Source organism: Myxocyprinus asiaticus, chromosome 4 (genome assembly GCF_019703515.2).
Source record: "Myxocyprinus asiaticus isolate MX2 ecotype Aquarium Trade chromosome 4, UBuf_Myxa_2, whole genome shotgun sequence".
Lineage (NCBI taxonomy): Eukaryota > Metazoa > Chordata > Actinopteri > Cypriniformes > Catostomidae > Myxocyprinus > Myxocyprinus asiaticus.
The window spans coordinates 4,827,875-4,849,040 of NC_059347.1; the positions used below are offsets into that span (position 1 = coordinate 4,827,875).

Consider the following 21,166-nt stretch of genomic DNA (forward strand, 5'->3'; position numbering starts at 1 on the left):
CGCTTAAGGATGGATTATGAACCGGCCACCTGGGAACTTGGGGGGGGGGGCGGGGGCTCAGGCTGAGAGGCCCACAGTGGCATGACACTCAGAAACAAAGCACTGCAAATGCAAAATTGATAGAAACAGACAAACAGTTCTTGAATGTGTGACAACCATGTTATCTCTCCCTGGGCCCCTAATCAGATTTAATTTAAAAGAATATTCCGGGTTCAATCAAGCATTTGTGGCATAATATTGATTACCACAAAAATTTATTTTGACAAGACCCTCCTTTTAAAAAAGCACAAATCTGGTTTGCAGTGAGGCACTTACAAAAGTAGTTAATGGGGGCCAATTTTTGAACGTTAAAATACCGTTTCAAAAGTATAGCCACATGACATAAACAATATCTGTGTTAACATGATTTTAGTGTGATAAAATCAGTTACTGACCTTTTCTGCGTAAAGTTTACAACTTTGTTACCATGAGGATGTAATGTCAACAAACCCTAAAATGACCGTAAAAATGACAATTTAAACAAATTTACAGCTCAAATGATACATGAGTTTTAACAGAAGAATTAATGTAAGCGCTTTTATAAAATTATACAGTGCATCCGGAAAGTATTCACAGCGCTTCACTTTTTCCACATTTTGTTATTTTTTACAGCCTTATTCCAAAATGGATTAAATTCATTATTTTCCTCAAAATTCTACAAACAATACCCCATAATGACAACATGAAAGAAGTTTGTTTGAAATCTTTGCAAATGTATTAAAAATAAAAAAAAATATCACATAAGTATTCACAGTCTTTGCTCAATACTTTGTTGAAGCACCTTTGGCATCAATTACATCCTCAAGTCTTTTTGAGTATGATGCTACAAGCTTGGAACACCTATTTTTGGGCAGTTTCTCCCATTCTTCTTTGCAGGACCTCTCAAGCTCCATCAGGTTGGATGGGGAGCATTGGTGCACAGCCATTTTCAGATCTCTCCAGAGATGTTCAATCGGGTTCAAGTCTGGGTTCTGGCTGGGCCACTCAAGGACATTCACAGAGTTGTCCCGTAGCCACTCCTTTGTTATCTTGGCTGTGTGCTTAGGGTCGTTGTCCTGTTGGAAGATGAACCTTCGCCCCAGTCTGAGGTCCAGAGAGCTCTGGAGCAGGTTTTCATCAAGGATGTCTCTGTATATTGCTGCATTCATCTTTCCCTCGATCCTGACTGGTCTCCCAGTTCCTTCCACTGAAAAACATCCCCACAGCATGATGCTGCCACCACCATGCTTCACTGTAGGGATGGTATTGGCCAGGTGATGAGTGGTGCCTGGTTTCCTTCAGACATGACGCTTGCCATTCAGGCCAAAGAGTTCAATCTTTGTTTCTCATGGTCTGAGAGTCCTTCAGGTGCCTTTTGGCAAACTCCAGGTGGGCTGTCATTTGCCTTTTACTGAGGAGTGGCTTCCTTCTGGCCACTCTACCATACAGGCCTGATTGGTGGAGTGCTGCAGAGATGTTTGCTCTTCTGGAAGGTTCTCCTCTTTCCACAGAGAAATGCTGGAGCTCTGTCAGAGTGACCATCGGGTTCTTGGTCACCTCCGTGACTCTAGGAAGAGTCCTGGTGGTTCCAAACTTCTTCCATTTACGGATGATGGAGGCCACTGTGCTCATTGGGACCTTCAATGCTGCAGAATTTTTTCTGTACCCTTCCCCAGATCTGTGCCTCGATACTATCCTGTCTCGGAGGTCTACAGACAATTCCTTGGACTTCATGGCTTGGTTTGTGCTCTGACATACAATGTTAACTGTGGGACCTTATATAGACAGGTGTGTGCCTTTCCAAATCATGTCCAATCAACTGAATTTACCACAGGTGGACTCTAATCAAGTTGTAGAAACATCTCAAGGATGATCAGTGGAAACAGCAAACAGTGTCATGTCAAAGGCTGTGAATACTTATGTACATGTGATTTTTTTTATATATTTTTTTTTTTTTATAAATTTGCAAAGATTTCAAACAAACTTCTTTCACATTGTCATTATGGGGTATTGTTTGTAGAATTTTGAGGAAAATAATGAATTTAATCCATTTTGGAATAAGGCTGTAACATAACAAAATGTGGAAAAAGTGAAGCGCTGTGAATACTTTCTGGATGCACTGTAAGCTTCACATTTCTGCCTTTAAACCCTCCAAAATTCGGCCCCCATTGGCCTCACTGTAACATTGATTTGTGTGTGTTTTTTTTTTTTTTAAGGATTATTTGCTAAAATGTGAGTGCCATTTTGTTTTTTAGTTATCAGCTATCCCTTGCACAGAGTAAAATATATAGTAAATATACTTTGTGTTATCTATTTTATTTTGAGCTGTCCTAGTAGGGCTGTCACGATTATGGAATTTAGCCCACATTTAAATACTTATTTGTCAAATAATTAACAATTTATGTGTTTTAGGGCTTGTCAAAATTATGATGATTAATTGTCATATGATGAGTAATTATCTTTGTCATACGTAAGGTGTGTGTGGGCTTAATGCACAAACACCTTAAGAAGTCATTGTCATATTTAACTGGGATTCTTTAAGAATAGAGTTATATGATTTCCTTTAAAATCGTGCAAAATATTGCACAGGGGAAGAGTGACATTAAAATTTTTTATATATATATTTCTTTTTTTAATTACAATGGTTCCAAATAATTAATATACATATTTAAAATATAATTTTAACGACATTCTACTCCTGTGCAATATTTTCTCTCTTTTTGATCAACTTTAGCCATGGGCCAACTTTAAATTTACTGCTGATGTGGAACCCAGCTGAACTGAATAGTATATTATTTTATACAATAGTAATGTCTTTCTGTCCAAATTCTTAACTTCCATGCGTTATTTTAAGGCTCTCCAATTAAAACCACCAGTCCTTATTTTGCATGAAAGAAGACCTCTGACAATCTGTATGAAAATCTGTTTATTCATTCTGTATCCTCAATGGAATTAGGGTAAGCGGACATCTCCACTGTGTCATTAACACTGCCTATATGTTACCTGCAATTTGCCATAACTCAAACGATAAATTAAAGTGAAACCGGAGCGCTATGCGCTCACTGTCAAAATCCTTGCTTAAACTCGCATGAACCCCCATGGGTGGCATGCGCTTTAAACACTTCAGAAGCAGTTAATCTTCACACACTCTTCAGAACCTGCTCTTAGGTCTGCGGTGCGGCTTGGTGAGAAGGTCCAAGATCATTTGGAGTTTCACATAATGCAATAACACCAGTAAATGCAACACAAAAACACCGCATTCGTGTAATTTCTAGATTCGCTTAAAATTCCGTCCCATGCTTGGTGCTTATATTAAGGCAGTGGAGGGGGGCCTCCAGAAAGTTGTGCTTAACAAATGCAGTCAAATCTTCAATTTGTGTAGAAATAGAGAAAAAGAAATGAGAATATTTACTTGTCTTCCCGCCATGGTGGGACAGACTAAAATCAGACTTGTTTTAGCTACTAATATAACTACTTTTGTTGTCTCAATTTTATGTAATCAATTAAAAACTTTTAACTAATTAATCACACAGTTTTCTGTGATTAATCATGATTAAATTATGGTACATGATACAGTACATTATAACATACATTAAAAAATAATCATAAATATATTTACTTTATACTTGTCTCAAAGAACTTGTGATAAATTGGTTAGTCATTATGTATTGTAATTATTGAAATATGTACATAATGTAAAATGTTCCTTTTTTTTGTGGCTGGAGTTAGACACATTTTAACAGGTATGAATCTTTGATACAAGTATATGTATACATGTCATAAAATCAGTGAACATGTAATTACAATTTGGGCAAAATTGTGTACTTTATTTTTTTTTTATAATAGGATCAAATGGGCAGATTACATGATATCAAACTTTGTCTATATATACAGTACTGTGCAAAGGTTTTAGGCACTTAAGATGTTTCACAAAAACATTTGTCGTAATATGGTTATTTATATCTTCAGCTTTAGTGTGTAAATAGGAAATATACATTTTAGACTCTCAAACATTCCTTTTGCAAAAAGAATAGAATAGAAGAACAGGGAGCCCTGCAACAGATGGCATGACCCCCACAGAGCTCCCACCCCAACACATACACACACACACACACACACACAGACAGAGTAAATCAGGGCTAGAAAATGTTACGCGTTAATCTCTGCGCTTAATAGTTTTTGTTTAACAATTAAGAAAATTAAACCTATTACTGCAGTATCTGTTTTTTTTTTTTTTTTTTTTTTTTCTGAAACTTCATGCAATGGCAGAAAGGTGTCTCAAGTTGTTCCTGTCAGGCAAAAGGCTCCAAGGGGGACGCATGTCCTGGGCATAATAAACATGGGAGCAGATTTACTGAACAGGGAATGGAGACAAGCTGCAAGGCAAGCTCCTTTATCTCAGCACATCGTCTGTAAATGCGCAGCTACTGTCGTCTGAACCAGTTTCAAAAGCGAAACTGCGAAAGAGAGACCTAGCGTGTGCACAATAGGGACTGAGAAAACTTTAGCATATTTCACTTCAGTATTCAGTATTTTTCAGTGTAGTGTCTAATAATGCTTTATCAATGCACACTTAAGTTTCTCTTAGCAATAAAGTTTGACATTAATTGAATCTGCCCAAAGTCCACTGGAAAATAGCAGAAGATTTTGCCCAAATTTTTTAATTTAACATGTCCACTGATTTTATGTATACATAGACACATTTTTACATGCATTAATCTTTGATACAAGTACAGTATAATTAACTGCAAAAAAAAAATATTTAAACAATTAAAATTAATGATGACTAACCGATTTCTTTTTATTATTATTTTTTTTTATGTTTGTTGTAATGTATCATGCACAGAAAACTGTGCGAATAATTAGTTACATTTTTGTGATCGATTCACAGCCCTAATATATATAAATATATATATTAGGGCTGAATGGTTTCCTTTTTGACTGATACATTGAGAAGGACATGTGCAATAATTTGTATTTCTCAGCATTACTCACCTTAGACTGATATCTGTAATCTTACCTGCTTGATTTATGGCTTTGCAGAGGGAAATTACAGCCTTAAAATGGAAGGGAAAATGTCAAGCCAGTCAGGACAGTCTAGTCGTGCAGACATCAGTTCCCAGAACTCAAGTGGTATGTGACATTAAAATGGGTTATGAATGGGAATCTGGGGTTTTTCAACTTTCGATTTTTCAACTGTGGCATATTTGAATATTATAGATTTTTGACTTTGCTCACAGTGATGTTTTACTGTCACAATCAAAGGTCTGTGGCGTCTTTCTACAGGTGGCCTTTCATTGTTCTGCAAGAGCTGTGAAACTTTTGTGTAAATCAGTAAATTTTACTTATCAGTAAATTTTAATATCCTTTTTTATAATGCTAGTCAAATTCTTGCACCAAAAAAAAAAAAAATTTTTGTTTACATCACCACCCTTTCTGTGACCCTGAGAGTCTGTTTTTGCAACTGCTCCTTTAAAACTTCTGTAAAAGTAAATGATTTATGATTGCTAAATGCTTTGCATGTGAAATGAATAACAGTGCTGGACCAACATTATATTAGCTACTATGTAATTAAGTTTAAAAATGCGCCTTTAAAACAATTAACTTATTGTATTTTAATGTGCTCGTGGTTCATTAATGCCATGACCGTTTTTGCAGCATAGTTTCCATAAATAATCTGGGTGGACTGGGGAAGGTAGTTTTAGGTTTTAATAAAAAATACATATATACACTACTGGTCAAAAGTTTTGAAACACTACTATATTCTAAAATGTGAAAAAAATTTATAATAAAGAATAAAAGTCATCAAAACTATGGAATAACATAAATGGAACTATGGGAATTATGTTGTGACTAAAAAAAATCCAAAATAAATCAAAACTGCGTTATATTTTAGCATCTTCAAAGTAGTCACCCTTTGCCTAAAATTTGCAGACATGTACTCTTGACATTTTCTCAACCAACTTCTTGAGGTTTCACCCTGGGATGCTTTTTAAACAGTATTGAAGGAGTTCCCATCTATGTTGGGCACTTATTGGCTGCTTTTCTTTATTATTTGGTCTAAGTCATCAATTTCAAAAATGTTAATTTAATAAAAAAAAAATAAAAAAAACAGTTTTATAATGAAATAAATGAATATGGTGGCACAATTATATTTTTGTCTACAAAACTAATTTCAAACATTTAAGCATACACCTTCAGATCAAAAGATTTTTAAGATCATGAGAAACATTTCAGTCAAGTGTTTCAAAAATTTTAACCGGTTTTGTGTGTGTGTGTGTGTGTGTGTATATATATATTGTAGTTTCCCTCCCTCTGTTAATTTGTTTTTAATTAGTCTTTTTATATATTTGGATTTTGAAGTTGTTTCATTTATAGTATTGTGTTTTTGCACAGAAGTGTTGTGTATTGACATTAATTGTTTGTCTTCCAGATACTCCAAACAGCCGGGCTTTCAGTTCTCTCCCCAGCTCTCAGAGTATGTACTTTGGAAATACTTCAGTTTTACTTTTTCATTTTCACTTGATCTCATTCTTCCAATCTTGCATATTGTCTCATGTCTTCACTCATGCCCATCTGTGTTCCATTGCATGGCTCTCAAACCTCGCAGGTTCACAGTGTTATGTTAAAACATTTTGCATAAATGCTTGACGGTGACCTAAATTTGTTAGCAGTATGTAGTGCTCTGATGTGGATCATTGGCTTGCTCTCCAAGCTTTGTCATGAGAACATTGCTGTGTTCTGAGAGAGAAACTGGACCTTGTGTTCCAGAAACCTACACGTGTGGAGCCTGTGGAATTCCATTTCAGTTCTACAACAACCTCCTGGAGCACATGCAGTCCCATGCTGGTGAGTGAGCCCAAAAAATAAAAACCTTTTCAGCTGTGAGCTCTTTCCAATTTGGACTCGTTATCTGTTTTTTTTTTTTTTACATCATATTTTGCCTCAGCACGTGGATAACATTTGAATGCAAAGAGCACGTTTTGACAGATGGCATGATGTGAGCACTGCATATCAAATTTATTTTCACATCTTTTGCTGTTTCTGATCTGTAAATAATTTTTTCATCTTTACTCATCACTTGTTCATAGGCCTGCACTAAATCGGTGCTTGCAGAATTCCACAGGATGCCAATAATTCATTCAAGTTAAAAACATCCCATCTTGCATTTATTAACCGGGTCCCCACTGCCAAGGAAAATTATGCGATTGTTTAGAAAAATGTTGTGATTATTATACTGTATGTTGCAATAGCTTTTATTTTGGCAGAAAATGGAATGAGTTTCTGTGTGAGGTTGACAACCGCTTTATAATGTGCTGCTCATAACAAATATGGTGAAATGCACTCAACTCCTTTTCTGTCCACAAAACCCTGGTGTCATTGAGTTACTTAAGATTTGTTTTGTAACTTGTAGCAGCCAAACATATTTGGAATTTAGCAAATTTGAAATTAGGGTGAATCTGGAGCGCTTTAATTACAACGCGCTCAGTGCATGGCACACCACAAATTCAACTGCACTCTGTTACTCTGAGCACTGGATGGAATTTGTGTGTATTGAGCCTCATGCTTTTCAGAGTGTGCAATTCACTAATACACTCCACTAATACTACTAATTTCATTAAATGAAATATCAGGGAATTTTAAAATTGTGATTTCACAGTTGTGATTTAAAAAATGTTATGCTAAAAATTGCTCTTTGTGAGTGCAATCTCTATAAAATGATTTTTGTTTTTGTTTTATCCAGCAATCAAGAACAACTGGAAAATTAATGGAAATACATTGTTCAAAAGGTGTGGGGACCCTGTATTAAAGGTTTTGACTAAGTTTAGCTCAGGTTTGTTAATCCATTTTTTAAAATCCATTCCACAGAATTCATAGACTTATCCCCCAAAATCTGCACAGAAAATATGAAAATTGCTGATTCCGTGTGGGCCTATTTATTTGTACATCACTTTTGTGAACACATTGCTCAAAAGAATCATCATTTTTAAGTTATTGTTTTCACTGCTTTCATAACTCTTATTGTATAAGTCTATTTCTCATTGTTTTATAGAAATTCTCCTGGAATAAGTACATTTAAGTATTTTATTTTTATCTCTCTGTTAATACTCTTGTAGCTGATAATGAGAATCATATTAAAGATGAGTCTCCGAAACCTTGCCAAGCACCTGCAGCCACACAGGAGCAGATGTGGAAACCTCCACAGCCGGCCCAACAGAGAAACCATGTACCCTCTTTTCGTAAGTTCTTGATTAGTGACATAACTAGAACCCACTCAGTGTTAAACAACAATACGCTCGCTTAATCATAAAACTGCTTATTTTTTATAGGCCAGTAAAGTTGTGCATTTGACAGTGTGTCAAGTCATTTTTATTTGTATAGCACCTTTCACAACACACATCGTTTCAAAGCAGCTTTACAGAAGATCATGCATTAACAGAAGATAAAACTGTAATATCTATAATGTCATAGTCATCATTGTGTAGTTTGATAAAATAGGATTGTGAATTATGTTTTAAAATAATTAAATAATAATTGTATTTATAACCCCAGTGAGCAACATATGGCCCTGCCCTGATAGCCAGCGTTACTTAAACTATGCGTTGCGCAACAAATTGGGTTGAGCACTCAAGCTTGGCATATTCACGACACCGCAGTAACAGCGTACACTTGCCAAACAGAAAGATGACCACTTTCTTGATTTTTCTTTTTTTTTTTTTTTTTTTTTTTGACGTTTTATTTGATCAGAAAGTGTGAGAAGCACCCACAGTGCATTCTGTGGGCAAGTACAAACTACTGTCTCTTTTAATAACAATATTAGACAGTGTCTCCTCATGCAGCACCCACAGCTCGAGGAAAAAGATGCAAAAATTCAAAACAAGGCAAAGTCAGAAATATGCGAGTATTGACTATCAATGTGGGATAAGCAAATTGCTTACGAACAATCTCTCTGCTCTGTTGTGTGTCATGTAGTGTTCATTTTGTCAGCTATTTTTTAATTTAATCTTAGTCCTGTGTCAAATGTCCTTGTTAGTTTTTATCATATTTAGTCAACCGTATCCTGTTTTTTTGTTTTGTTTTTTTTTAGTTAAGATTTAGTTGACAAAGTCTGGCCATTTTAGTCTTGTCTTAGTCAAAGAAAACCCTCAGTATTTTAGTCTAGTTTTAACATTTTAGTCATATTTTAGTCACATTTAGACAGATGCAGCATCAAGAAATCCAAGTGTTGCACTATAAGTAAATCATTGCTATGATTTTAACTTAACACAGACCCGGAGTATCCAGAAAAAGAAAACTCTACACAATCAAAATTAGGTGGTATTATACTCACAAAGTAAGTACTTTATGCAGGTTATCCAGGCATATTACTGCAGACACCTTTTTTGAGGTATGTTTTTGTAGGCAATTAGTTTTTATAGCATTCAAATTAATTTTGATGCCAAATAAAATTAATTTTGATGGTAATGTGAAGGACGATAAATGCAGCATTGTCACCAAATTCATGCAAAATACATAAGTCATTGGTCTACGCTCAATCCTATGTTACCTTTGCCGCTCATTTTCAGCTCCTTCACAACAATTTGCTAGCCTATTAGCTTAATGAGTTCGGTTTAGCTATAAAACACAGCCTATATAATGTAACACCACTGCCTTTTCTTAATATAGCTTAAGTTGTCTAATATAGTTGTTACTAGTTGTCTTAATATAGCTTAAAAAACAACAACCTAACATTACCACCAAGACGTTAACCTACCTCAATTTCTTAGCCTTCATATCATCTTCTCTTTCTCCCAAGTCCAACTGTTGCTACCATTATTTAACGAATGTTAGCTTTCCGTAAACTACTTGAAAGGGACTCCTCACTGTGCTTGCTTAGTCCTGATATGCCACGCACAGCACAGGAAAGGAAAATGCTGCTCATGCTGTCCAATGAACAGGATATTTGGATTGTAATTAAGAAGGGAAGAAAAAGACTAATATTTTCTCTTTTTTTTTTCAACGAAAATAAAGATTAATGAATTAAGTAATTTTGGTAAAGATTTTATTTTTTAAACTACATTTTAGTCTTGTCTTTTTCCTCAACAATATTGCATGTTGATATAGTCACAGTTAGTGTTTAATGACGTCGGTGCTGTCTCGTCATTGTCTCGTCTTAGTCATGGAAAAAAAGGTCATCGAACATTTTTCGTCATAGTTTTCGCTAATGAAATTAACACTAGTGTCATGCAGTTCATTTTTCATAGTTCAGTCCTAAATAAATAGACATCAGTATGACCAATAATGGTCAGCTTCACTAATTTGTTGATCTTATTTGTTGAACTATTATTCACAAACATGTGAACCTTTTACTATGGTAACCATAGTTTCTTGTTTCTTCATAGTTATAAATGTAATAGTTATTGCAATTATTTTTACTAGGCTAACTATAAAACTTGAAATATCCTTTCCTGACTAATAAGTTGCCACTGGTTTTATTTATTTATTTATTTATTTTATTAACTATAGTCACTGTGGTACTGTGCAAAAGTCTTACAAGGTGCATTATATTTTTCACAAAAACATTTGTCATAAGATGGTTATTTGATATATTCTGCTCTTAGTGTATCAGTAGGAAATGTCAATTTTAGATTTCAACATTCCCATTGCAAATAGAATTGAAAAAAAATAACAACAAGGAGTCTTGCAACTAATTTTATAGACCCCACAGAGCCCGGATCTCAACATTGATTCACTCTGGTATTACATGAAGAGAAGGAAGCAACTGAGAGAGCCTAAATAGATACCTAGAAAACCTGGAAAAACTGTCTAGATATTCTTAGGAGAATTGATGCTGTTTTGAAGGCAAAGATGGTCACACCAAATATTGATTTAACTTTTTGGTATGTTTACTGGACTTTGCTTGACATTTAATTATGAAAACTATTTATGGTATTATTTTTGAAGAAATCCTCATTAGCCCTATTCAGACGGCAATTATTTTACATGGGGAGGTAATTCCAGCATTTACAGGGGGTAGTCTGTGATTTTATTCCCGTTCGAATCCGAAATGTTGCCGTTTTTCTCCCACCTCCCCTGAGAATTCCAGGCCAAATTACCTACTGTTTTTTGACAAACATCAAAGTCGTGTGGTAATTTAATTAGCGTCCAAATCCACATCTCTGAGTTTATAATCCAAAAGCTGTTTTGGAAATCCGTTTTGACCACTGCCAAGTGCCGTACATTTGCGCTGTGCGTGGTAACAGCTCTGGCGGTAATGGACAGTTGTGAAAGTTGGAGGATTGTTTTGAAATAATTCACAATAATAAAATTACGTTGCCGCTCCACGATAGTGAGTGGGAACTCTTAAGTAGAAGGGAAATAAAAATGAGAGCCAGATCACATAAACTTTGAAATGGTCCATTATTATGGCAGCAATGTAATAAAATTTTAATATCACATTTTAATGTGGAAATGTTTACTAAATACTTTTATACATAGGGCTTGCATGACTACTCGTTTATATGGGTCAAGTAGTCCCAGAAAAGTTGCAGGGTTAATGTCTATCTTATTTAAAATGTTTAATTTCCACCTCCACTTTTTAAACACTGACAGATAATTCCAAATGATGTCTGTCATTTTGATAGATAAAACATAAGAAAACCATTTTTACCATAGCTCCTCAAATTTCATTTTAACTATTTTTACTGTCCTTGATATGTGCGGCTTCTATATTTCCTTGCGTGCGCTTAGGAGAGAGTGTGCAACTGAAGTGATGCGGTTGATGAAACATGCGTACCCACATTGACAGATTTATTTGGCTGCATTGACAAACAGTCTTGTCCCTACAGTTTCTTGATTTGTTAAATTGCTCTTTGCAAGAATTTTGGCTTGCTCCATATGTGAAAATGTACATTGTAAATGTCCGCAGCACTTTGCAGCGCGGTTCCCTCATGCTTTAATAATTTTATTTTCACTTTAGCGTAATTCCAAACATATTTAAATGCAGTTAAAGAGGACACAGTTTGTGGATTGATGAATTTTACATATAACAAGCGCAGCTGCAATCATGTGATCGACAAAAAGTCTCGCTCGTCCCCCGTGATTTAATTGTCATCCAAACGCATGAGTTTTATCACAGAGGAGTTATGAAAATTGACTTGTACAGACGACACCCTGAGAAACAATTGCCATCCGAATAGGGCTTATGCAACAAGTGCCTAAAACTTTCGCACAGTAGTGTTTTTGGCAGAACTATGGTTGCCATGGTACATGTTTATATCATGCTTTCAAGTTCAAACTGGATGCAATTGATTTGATCAGTTTCTATATATATTATTTTGTCTTTATTTCAACAATTCAAGATTGTGCATGTTTGTGTGCTTGTTCAAATGTTTAATTTCAAATAACCTGTTTTTTTGAGTATGTGAAAGAATAATAATGATTTCTGTAAGAGTCTGTCTACATCAGAAATGCTTTAATGATAAAAAGTAAATGAATGGATCTAGCAAATACAGCATGTTACAACTGGGGCCTGGGTAGCTCAGCGAGTACTGACACTGACTACCACCCATGGAGTCGCAAGTTCGAATCCAGGGTGTGCTGAGTGACTCCAGCCAGGTCTCCTAAGCAACCCAAATTGGCCCGGTTGCTAGGGAGGGTAGAGTCACATGGGGTAACCTCCTCGTGGTCGCTATTAGTGGTTCTCGCTCTCAATTGTGTGCGTGGTAAGTTGTGCATGGATTGCGGAGAATAGCATGAGCCTCCATGTGCTGCGAGTCTCCGCGGTGTCATGCACAGCGAGCCACGTGATAAGATGCGCAGATTGACTGTCTCAGAAGCAGAGGCAACTGAGACCTGTCCTCCGCCACCTGGATTGATGTAACCGCGCCACCACGAGGACCTAGTAAGTAGTGGGAATTGGGCATGCCAAATTGGGGAGAAAGGGGGATAAAAAATAAATAAGTAAATAAATAAATACAGCATGTTACAAGTGTGTGTCTGCAGGTAAACATAAAATGTCATATTTGGGTCCTGGGCTGAGATAGTTTAAAAACACCTGCTGTAAGCTAACCAGTTAGCAGGTGCTACATGTGGCTTGACCACTGTTGTTTGGAAATTTAAGTCACCACAATCATGACAACTGACCCTTTCACTAAGCTCCACCCCCTTGGTTAACATTGCTTGCTCAGCCATGCTTTACAGAAATGTATGTATGTGAGATTTCTGTTAAAGCATGACTTTTAGTTAACTGTTAAAATGATAAATTACACAAAGCGATTATAATAAAAGGCCCTTGCTACAATGTACTGTACCACTGTGTATTTGGATAATTTCTGTGGCATTATGTTTAGTACCATCCAATCACAGAGAGACATACATTAGGAAACAGCAAAAGCATTTCTGATAATATTGTGGACAGTTGATGTAGTAATACTGTTGGTAAAGTTTTTAAGGTGGGGCTTCGAGAAGGGTCAATTAACTAATCTTTTAGAGATAACATAGCCTAATTTATTTGTCACTCTCTCGTTTTGCAGAGAATAGATTACTCCCAGAAAAAGAGAGGCAACAAGTGGCTGAGCGTTTACTGAGGGTTATGTGTGTGGACCTTGGCCTTCTGGGTGTTCTCAGCAGTAAAGATTTCCTTAAACTGGCTCAGACCCTGGTGGACACTGGTGCACGTAACGGTGCTTACTCCATCCGTGAAGCCCTGGGAGATATGAGCTCGCTTGCCCTTAAGCAACTCCCTCGGATGTATAATCAGGTGAAAGTTAAAGTGACCTGTGCCCTGGGTTCCAACTCTTCCTTGGGCATTGCAGTGACCTGCCATTCACAGACAGTGGGACCCGATTCATGCTACTTGCTAACAGCATATCAAGTAGAGGGTGTGCGACTCCGACGCTACGTGTTGGGACTCAAGGAGGCCACTCTAAGGGAGAATCCTGAGCAGATACACCACTGGGTACAGAATGTTCTGTCCGAGTTCGTCATGTCAGAAATCCGCACAGTCTATGTGACTGAGCCACGCTTGTCTTCGCTAGCATTTTGCGGTCGCACCGGAGTTAGTCTCCGTTGTGCAGGTTGCTCTCTAACAGCCACAGTTCAGGCTGTACTTGGCCGGCGAAGCCTGCAAGCACGAGGGCTCCACGAACTAGGTGAGCTTCTGGCTACATGTCGCGACATTGCTGCAACGACCAGCTTTAGCCGTGAGGTTAAAGCTGCAGAGGAATCAGCCGCTCCGCCCTGCTGGGATCCAGTTGCAGAGGCCTTGCTCAAGGTTCATGACAACTTTGAGGCCACCTGCGAAGCATACGGCCGGTCCAAGAGCACCGTGCCACTCTTGCAGGGCCTGAACAAGCACCTCCTTGGCACTCTTGCATGTTTGCTAGCACCACTAAGACAGGCAGCACAGGAGCTGAGTGTCGAACGCTGCCCCACACTGCAGCACATGCTCCCTGTCTACCTTCGTCTTGAAAAACTTTTCACCTCTAAAGCTGGTGAGGCGGGTGCTGGCAGTAAGCTCTGCCACTACTTCCTGGAGGCCCTGAAGGAGAACTTTAAAGTGGAACGCATCCATCAAGTTGCAATGATCCTGGATCCACAACTGAAGCTACGGCCTGTCCCAGCATACCAGCATGAAGACATAATCTCACGAGTGTGTGACATGGCTGCTAATATTAAGGAAACAGGAAGTGGTGGATCTGGAGGAACATCTGTGGATGAGAGGGATAGCGACGGACCCTCAGCAGCCAAGCGAGGGCACCTGGACTGTGGGTTAGAGAGGGCACCATGCGGGACTGAAGAGCCACAGGTACGAAAGGAGCTGTTCCAATACCTCGGTGAACCACTGTTCAGTGGCACAGGTGATCTGTTGCAGTACTGGAGTTCGGTCATGGACCGATACCCCAGGCTAGCGCGGTTAGCACTGTGGTTGCTGGCCGTACCGGCAGTAGCTGTTCATGGAGAATGCGTGAACATATGCGAGCAGACCTTAGCCATGAAGAGAAAGCAGCAGGTCACTGCAGAGGAGATGAACAAGCTGGTCTTCCTCAAAAGTAATTTTGCTTGAGGCAGCTCAGGGCTTTCAGCTAATTGCACCATAGACTGTTTAAAATGAAGACATCAATGAACCAGATGGATGATTTATTTCTCTTTTTTCCCCTCTTTACGAAACATATTTTACGTAAGTGTCTACCATTGAGGCTCGTGATAGGCATATGCAAAGAAGAGATACAATGACAATAGATCGACAAATGCCTGTTCAGACCATAGTTTAGCTTTTCCTACAAAGCAACTCATTATGCCCTGGATTTGAACATGTTTTTAATATACTGTATTAGTTGAACATAACTTAAACAAAATTGTCATCTTTTTGAGTCAGTTGGCGATTCATTTATCCCTCTTAAAATCATTTTGTGGACCACATTAGAGTTTCAGTGAATTGATTGTTGAAATTATCAATGACAATTTAGTGAAGGTAAAAACGGGGTACTTAGAAAAAGCCATGATTTGCAATTACGTCTTTATGAAAATCACACAAAGCTCAATACCTCTTTGCGTTTTTGCAGTGGGCAAATAGACTGTATAGATCTAAGTGTTGTGATTTGGTGTGCCATGATTTAGTAACTGTTTAACCACTTTCAGTGTGTTAAGCTCAGTATTGTACAGTTGCAAGAGTTTACGGCCAGCAGAACTCCAGTTTGTAAATTAATGCTTTTGCAGTTATTTATTTTCACAATAACATTGCAATAACATGTTACGTAGCACAAGTTACTCTCAAGCTGACTTTGATGCCTTGGACCTTTTTGTAGCAGCCTTTTTCCCTCACTTTTATAGCTCACTGGCATAATTTCCATCTACAATACAATCTGCAGTAGTTAAAAATTTATTTTTGTGTTTTAATCCAATGTTGTTGGGGATCAGAAGTATATGGGATTGTTCTCTGAAGCTGTGCAAAGTTCTGGTACAGTTATGTGTGAAGTTTGAAGTTGAAATAAGGCTAAAATGTTATTCAGAATCTGTCTCTCTCACTGTCTCAGTACAAACCTTGCACAGAGGCAGCTAATTGTATTATTATTTGAATGCATTTTCTGATTGTAAGATAAGGAAAGCTAAACTAATGCTTCATTATTAATGCACTGGATTTCTGTTATCAGCATTTTCCTCATCAATCTGTAGCAGTTTATTTGAGTAGTGAAAACCTTGCAAAGTTATTCCATAAAGTTCAAACTTCCACATGAATTTTCACTGCCTTGGATCAACATTTTTAAACACTTCAGTGAATGAACAGAAGTTCTAACTTCCATGATAAAATAAATAATCTTCAAGAGTATTTTACTGTAGTTTTCATGGAAAGATGTGATTACCGGTAGTTTTATATAATTTGTCTAGTAATGACTTGAACATCTTTGTGATTTTACAGATATGCATGCAGGCAAAATAAGAGTTTGTTTATTTATTTATTTTTTATCTTTGTTTAAGAGAGCCCGAGATGCTTGTGGGGATCAGACAGGCTGCGCTGCGTTCACACAGCTGTAATCACTAATATCAACCTTTCTCAGGTTATGGAAAATGGCAGAAAATAGGGCTGTTGACAAAATTCCTGTCTGCTGTTTCAAAGTATGTACAGGACATTTGACAGTAAGTAAATGACAGCTGTTAGTAAATATGGTTTAAATTTTAAACCATGACTGTGTGAACGTAGCCATAAAGCGTGAATTGCTGAAGAACGTAGCTAATGCAAAAACTATTCTGCTGAAGAGAAATCTAGCAAGGGTGCATGTGATCGGTTGAGGTATCTCACATACCCCAAAATAAAGATGTTCATACTGGCTAGCATGTAAAGAAAAGTTTGTGTAAAAAAGGCTTTAAATTTGACCCTGAAATGGAAACAGCTGCTGTCGTATATTGTTGTATTTCTCTGTAACCACAAGAGGGCAGAAGTGTCTTTGCAAAGAGTCTCTAAAAACCTTACCTCTGTTTTCTATTCAAACATTACAGATATTTTGATAAACTCAGTCAATGAATATGATGGACTTCATGAAGGTTTTACTTTTTTGTTCATTTTTCTGAATGAATGTGTGTTAGTCTTTGGGTAAAAATGAAAATGAGTAGAATGCAACATGCTCATGCAGCCAGGTTTGTTTAAAATATACTGATATCTGAAAGTATAAAACACTGTTTTAATCACAACTATTTATGGATACACCACAGTTGTTAATATTACTCTCTGTTTGAGAAGAATTTTTTTTTTCTTCCTGTTGTTGTCTTGCTTAGTCTATATGTTTGTCATTGACAGGCATCTTTCTGATTTTGTGTATTGAGTTGTTTTAGCAGTAGGTCTAATTTATACATTTTTTTAACAACACTATTTTTATAAACATGACTGATAATGGTTTTCTCTCCTTATTGACTGTCAGTAGTGTACTACACTGTTCTGAGAATCTATCTACACTTGTAGTATGTGCTGTGTGAATAAAATATCCTCAGTGAGTTCATTTTTATATAATTTTGGATGGTTGCGCTTTATATTACAGTGTATTAATGCAAGTATTGAAAACTGCAATTACTTATGTTTATGTAATAATGTTTACGTAATGAGCAAATATTTTGCAAGTAGAATTGAAATAAAGACGAACAAGGAGTCTTGCAACAAATTGTATAGCCCCCACAGAGCCCGGATCTCAACATCATTGAGTCACTCTGGTATTACATGAAGAGATGGAAGCAATTGAGACAGCCTAAATAGATACATAAATAGATACCTCGAAAAAACTGTGTCCAGGTGTTCCTAGGAGATTTGATGCAGTTTTGAAGGCAAAGATGGTCACACCAAATATTGATTTAGCTTTTTGTTTACTGGGCTTTGCTTTACTGGACTCCTGTAGTATGTGCTCTGTGAATAAAATATCCTCAATTAATTCATAAGTTTTATATAATTTTGGTTGGTCACACTTTATATACAGTGTAGTAATGCAAGAATTGAAAACTGCAATTACTTATGTTTATGTAATAGGCCTGTTTGTAAATATTTTTTAAATAGATGATTTTGGCTTGCTATGAGGGATGTCATGGAACCTGGTCATGTTTCTCTCAAAAAAAAAAAAAAAAAATGAAATGAAAGAAAATAACACTATGTAACACAATTTTTGTTTCCTGGGTAGTAAGTGTTATTTACACGTGGGTAGTTACAATTATACTGTAAATCACTTTCACGAATCGGCCCCAAATGTACTCATCATACTTAAAGGTGTCCAGCAAGGTCTTGATGCTGTTGTAATCCTCTTTGAGGTGCACAGAGTGAGCCAGGGGAAGAGACAGGTACTTGTTACCATTATGGAGCAGCACGGCTTTGAGGCTCCTGGATGAGCTGTCAATGAAGAGGTGCAACTCATTCTGGTTACAGGTGATTCCGATTGCCTCGAACAGACTGGTCACATTGTGGCAGAAGCAGAGCCCATCTTGACGGGTGAAGAAGCTGGAAAAAGATTGGTGACGCTTCCTCTGATCTGCGACTTGCACACTTTTATCCAACAAGTTCCACTGCTTGAGACTAGATGTCAAAAGCTCGGCATTGGACTTGGTGAGACCAAGATCTCTAATCAAGTCGTTGAGGTCTTTTTGGTTGGGGCAGTATGGGTTTCTCTCCTTAGCTCCACCTCTGAAATTGTCATCTGGATCAACAACGTCTTCCTCGCTCTCTGACTTGCTGTTCTCTTCTAAAGACGGCTGCTCTCTCTCAGGAGGATCGGGTACGGGGAGCTCATGGCAGTGTGGCACCGGGGCGATGGATGGATGAAGGAAGGTCTGGATACATGATAGCAGGTGCATTCTTGCCTGTCCTATATTTAGAAGTTAGAATGTTTTAGAATGTTTTAAAATTAAAAAATTTTACAATTGTAAAAATTAAAAAAAATTTATAACATAAAAATCCGAGCAACAATTGTCCATCTTCCAGAGTTTTTTTTTTTTGTTGTTGTTTGTTTTTTTTGTTTTTTTTTGCAGTGCTCGCAGGTGAAATGAGGTGCCCACGGTTTGTGTTGATCCCTGACAGGCATGCCAAAATATGCCTTGTAGGCCTCACACATCTTAGCAGATGCTTCCAAGGAGTACTTTTTCGCTCTTGATACATAGCAAAGTGTGTCTGCTGGATGCTTGCAGACTCTTGATGCCATCTCAGAAAAATGCAGAAATGTATCCACTTAGGCAGCTGGAACTAAACAACTGGTGGGCTTAAGGCCCCTGTATTTATACTACTATTTATATTACTAGAAAGTTCTAGAAGTTACTCCAAATTTACTCAGCACTGAATCTATCTGGAATGTTCTGGAAAATAGGTAAATTTCTAAATATCACTGTTCTGGTCACAAAAGCAAAGTTTGTGGGTAATAATAGCCATTTTCTATACTTTTGAGACTTAACTACCCAGGAACCAAAAAATAAATAAAATAAATTTGTTACACTGTGTAATAATTTAAAAAAATAAAATGTTTTGCTTAAAGAAAATTTAGATTTTTATAGCATTATGATAAGTATCAATACATTATGGAGGTATCTGTTGGACTGCCTTTAAATTTTGCTGATTTAAATAGTATTCTGTAATGTATTTGAGTAAATACAGTAAAATCATTTAGAATAATGTTCAGTACAAGAAAAAAAAAATCTTAATTAGTCCTAAAAAATAAATTCCATTTTCTTTATGCAAAATCTACTTCTTCAGAAGATGGTTGTTATACGGAAGCCCTGAACCTCACTGTTTAAAGAAAAAAGAAAAGAAAAATCAGTAGGTGAATTTATTTATTTTTATTTTTTTTTTAGGTGTCTTTGTGCCTTTCCTGTGTCTATGTCCTACATTTTCTTTTCTTTTTTTTTTTTCACAATTTTGTTTTCTCTCCATTTTTTCCCCCTCAGATGTCTCTCTCCAAAATAAAACATTTTTTTTCAAATATTTTTTTCTTTCAAAAGCTATTTTTTCTTTCAAAAATATATATTTTTTTTTCTCTCAAGGAAACACATTTTTTTATGTTTGCTTGCTAGCTAACAATTAGCATGCAGTACCAGCCTCAGCTACCAGGTGCCACTATCAGTAAGCATGGGATCTTATGCTTAATGTTACAGATGACCGCTGTGGTTCTTGATCCGTTTATTTTTATGGTATAAGACATCAGGAATTTAGTCAATTTTAGTCAAGGAAAGAAACAATGATTGAGAGTCTACTAATACATGAAATCCCCCAATTAAATGTATATACAATGGTAGCCATAAATATTGGCACCCTTGGTAAATATGAGCAAAGAAGGCTGTGATAGATATGTCTTTACTGTTTATCCTTTTGATCTTTCATTCAAAATATTCACAAAAAAAATATCCTCTAATGGATATCGAACAACTGCAAACAAAAGTTTTATCAAAAAACAAATATTTTTGTCAAATATACTGTACGTGTGGCACAATTATTGGCACCCTTTTATTCAATACTTTGTGCAACCTCCCTTTGCCAAGATAACAGCTCTGAGTCTTCTCCTATAGTGCTTAAATATGTTGGAGAACACATGGCAAGGGATCTGAGACCAGTCCTCCATACAGAATCTCTCCAGATCTTTCAAATTCCAAGGTCCACATCCTGGACTCTCTTCTTCAGTTCACCCCACAGGTTTTCTATGGGGTTCAGATCAGGAGACTGAGATGGCCATGGCAGAACCCTGATTTTGTGGTCAGTGAACCATTTTTGTGTTGATTTTGATGTGCATTTTGGATCATTGTCTTGCTGGAAGATCCAACCAGAGCCCATTTTAAGCTTTCTGGCTGAGGCAGTCAGGTTTTGATTTTTTTATCTGTTGGCATTTGATAGAGTCCATGATGCCATGTATCCTAACAAGATGTCCAGGACCTTTGGCATAAAAACAGCCCCACAACGTTAAAGATCCACCACCATATTTAACCGTGGCCATGAGATACTTTTCCATATGGCTACCTATCTGTGTGCACCAAACCCATCTATGGTGTTTGCTGCCAAAAAGCTCTATTTTTGTTTTATCTGACCATAGAACCCGGTCCCATCTGAAGTTCCAGTAGTGTCTGGCAAACTGAAGATGCTTGAATTTGTTGTTGGATGAGAGCAGAGTCTTTTTTCTTGAAACCCCCACAAACAAATTGTTGTGATGTGACCCCA

At 37.0% G+C, this 21,166-nt stretch overlaps 1 protein-coding gene across 11 annotated transcripts in view; it reads left to right on the forward strand.

Annotated features, from left to right (window-relative positions):
• The window catches only part of znf618 (zinc finger protein 618), a 59,695-nt gene extending 41,858 nt beyond the window's left edge, over nt 1-17,837 (forward strand). For 3 of the 11 annotated variants that reach the window (XM_051689110.1, XM_051689100.1, XM_051689119.1), the window contains exons 9-14: nt 5,062-5,151; nt 6,452-6,496; nt 6,790-6,867; nt 7,763-7,852; nt 8,136-8,258; nt 13,533-17,837. In XM_051689110.1, the coding sequence (XP_051545070.1) occupies nt 5,062-5,151; nt 6,452-6,496; nt 6,790-6,867; nt 7,763-7,852; nt 8,136-8,258; nt 13,533-15,064 (1,958 nt within the window). In that variant the 3' untranslated portion in view covers nt 15,065-17,837. The remainder of the gene's footprint in view (nt 1-5,061; nt 5,152-6,451; nt 6,497-6,789; nt 6,868-7,762; nt 7,853-8,135; nt 8,259-13,532) is intronic. The other 8 variants (XM_051689136.1, XM_051689149.1, XM_051689127.1 and 5 more) reach the window with 7 other exon arrangements.
• The last annotated feature ends 3,329 nt before the right edge of the window (nt 17,838-21,166 follow it).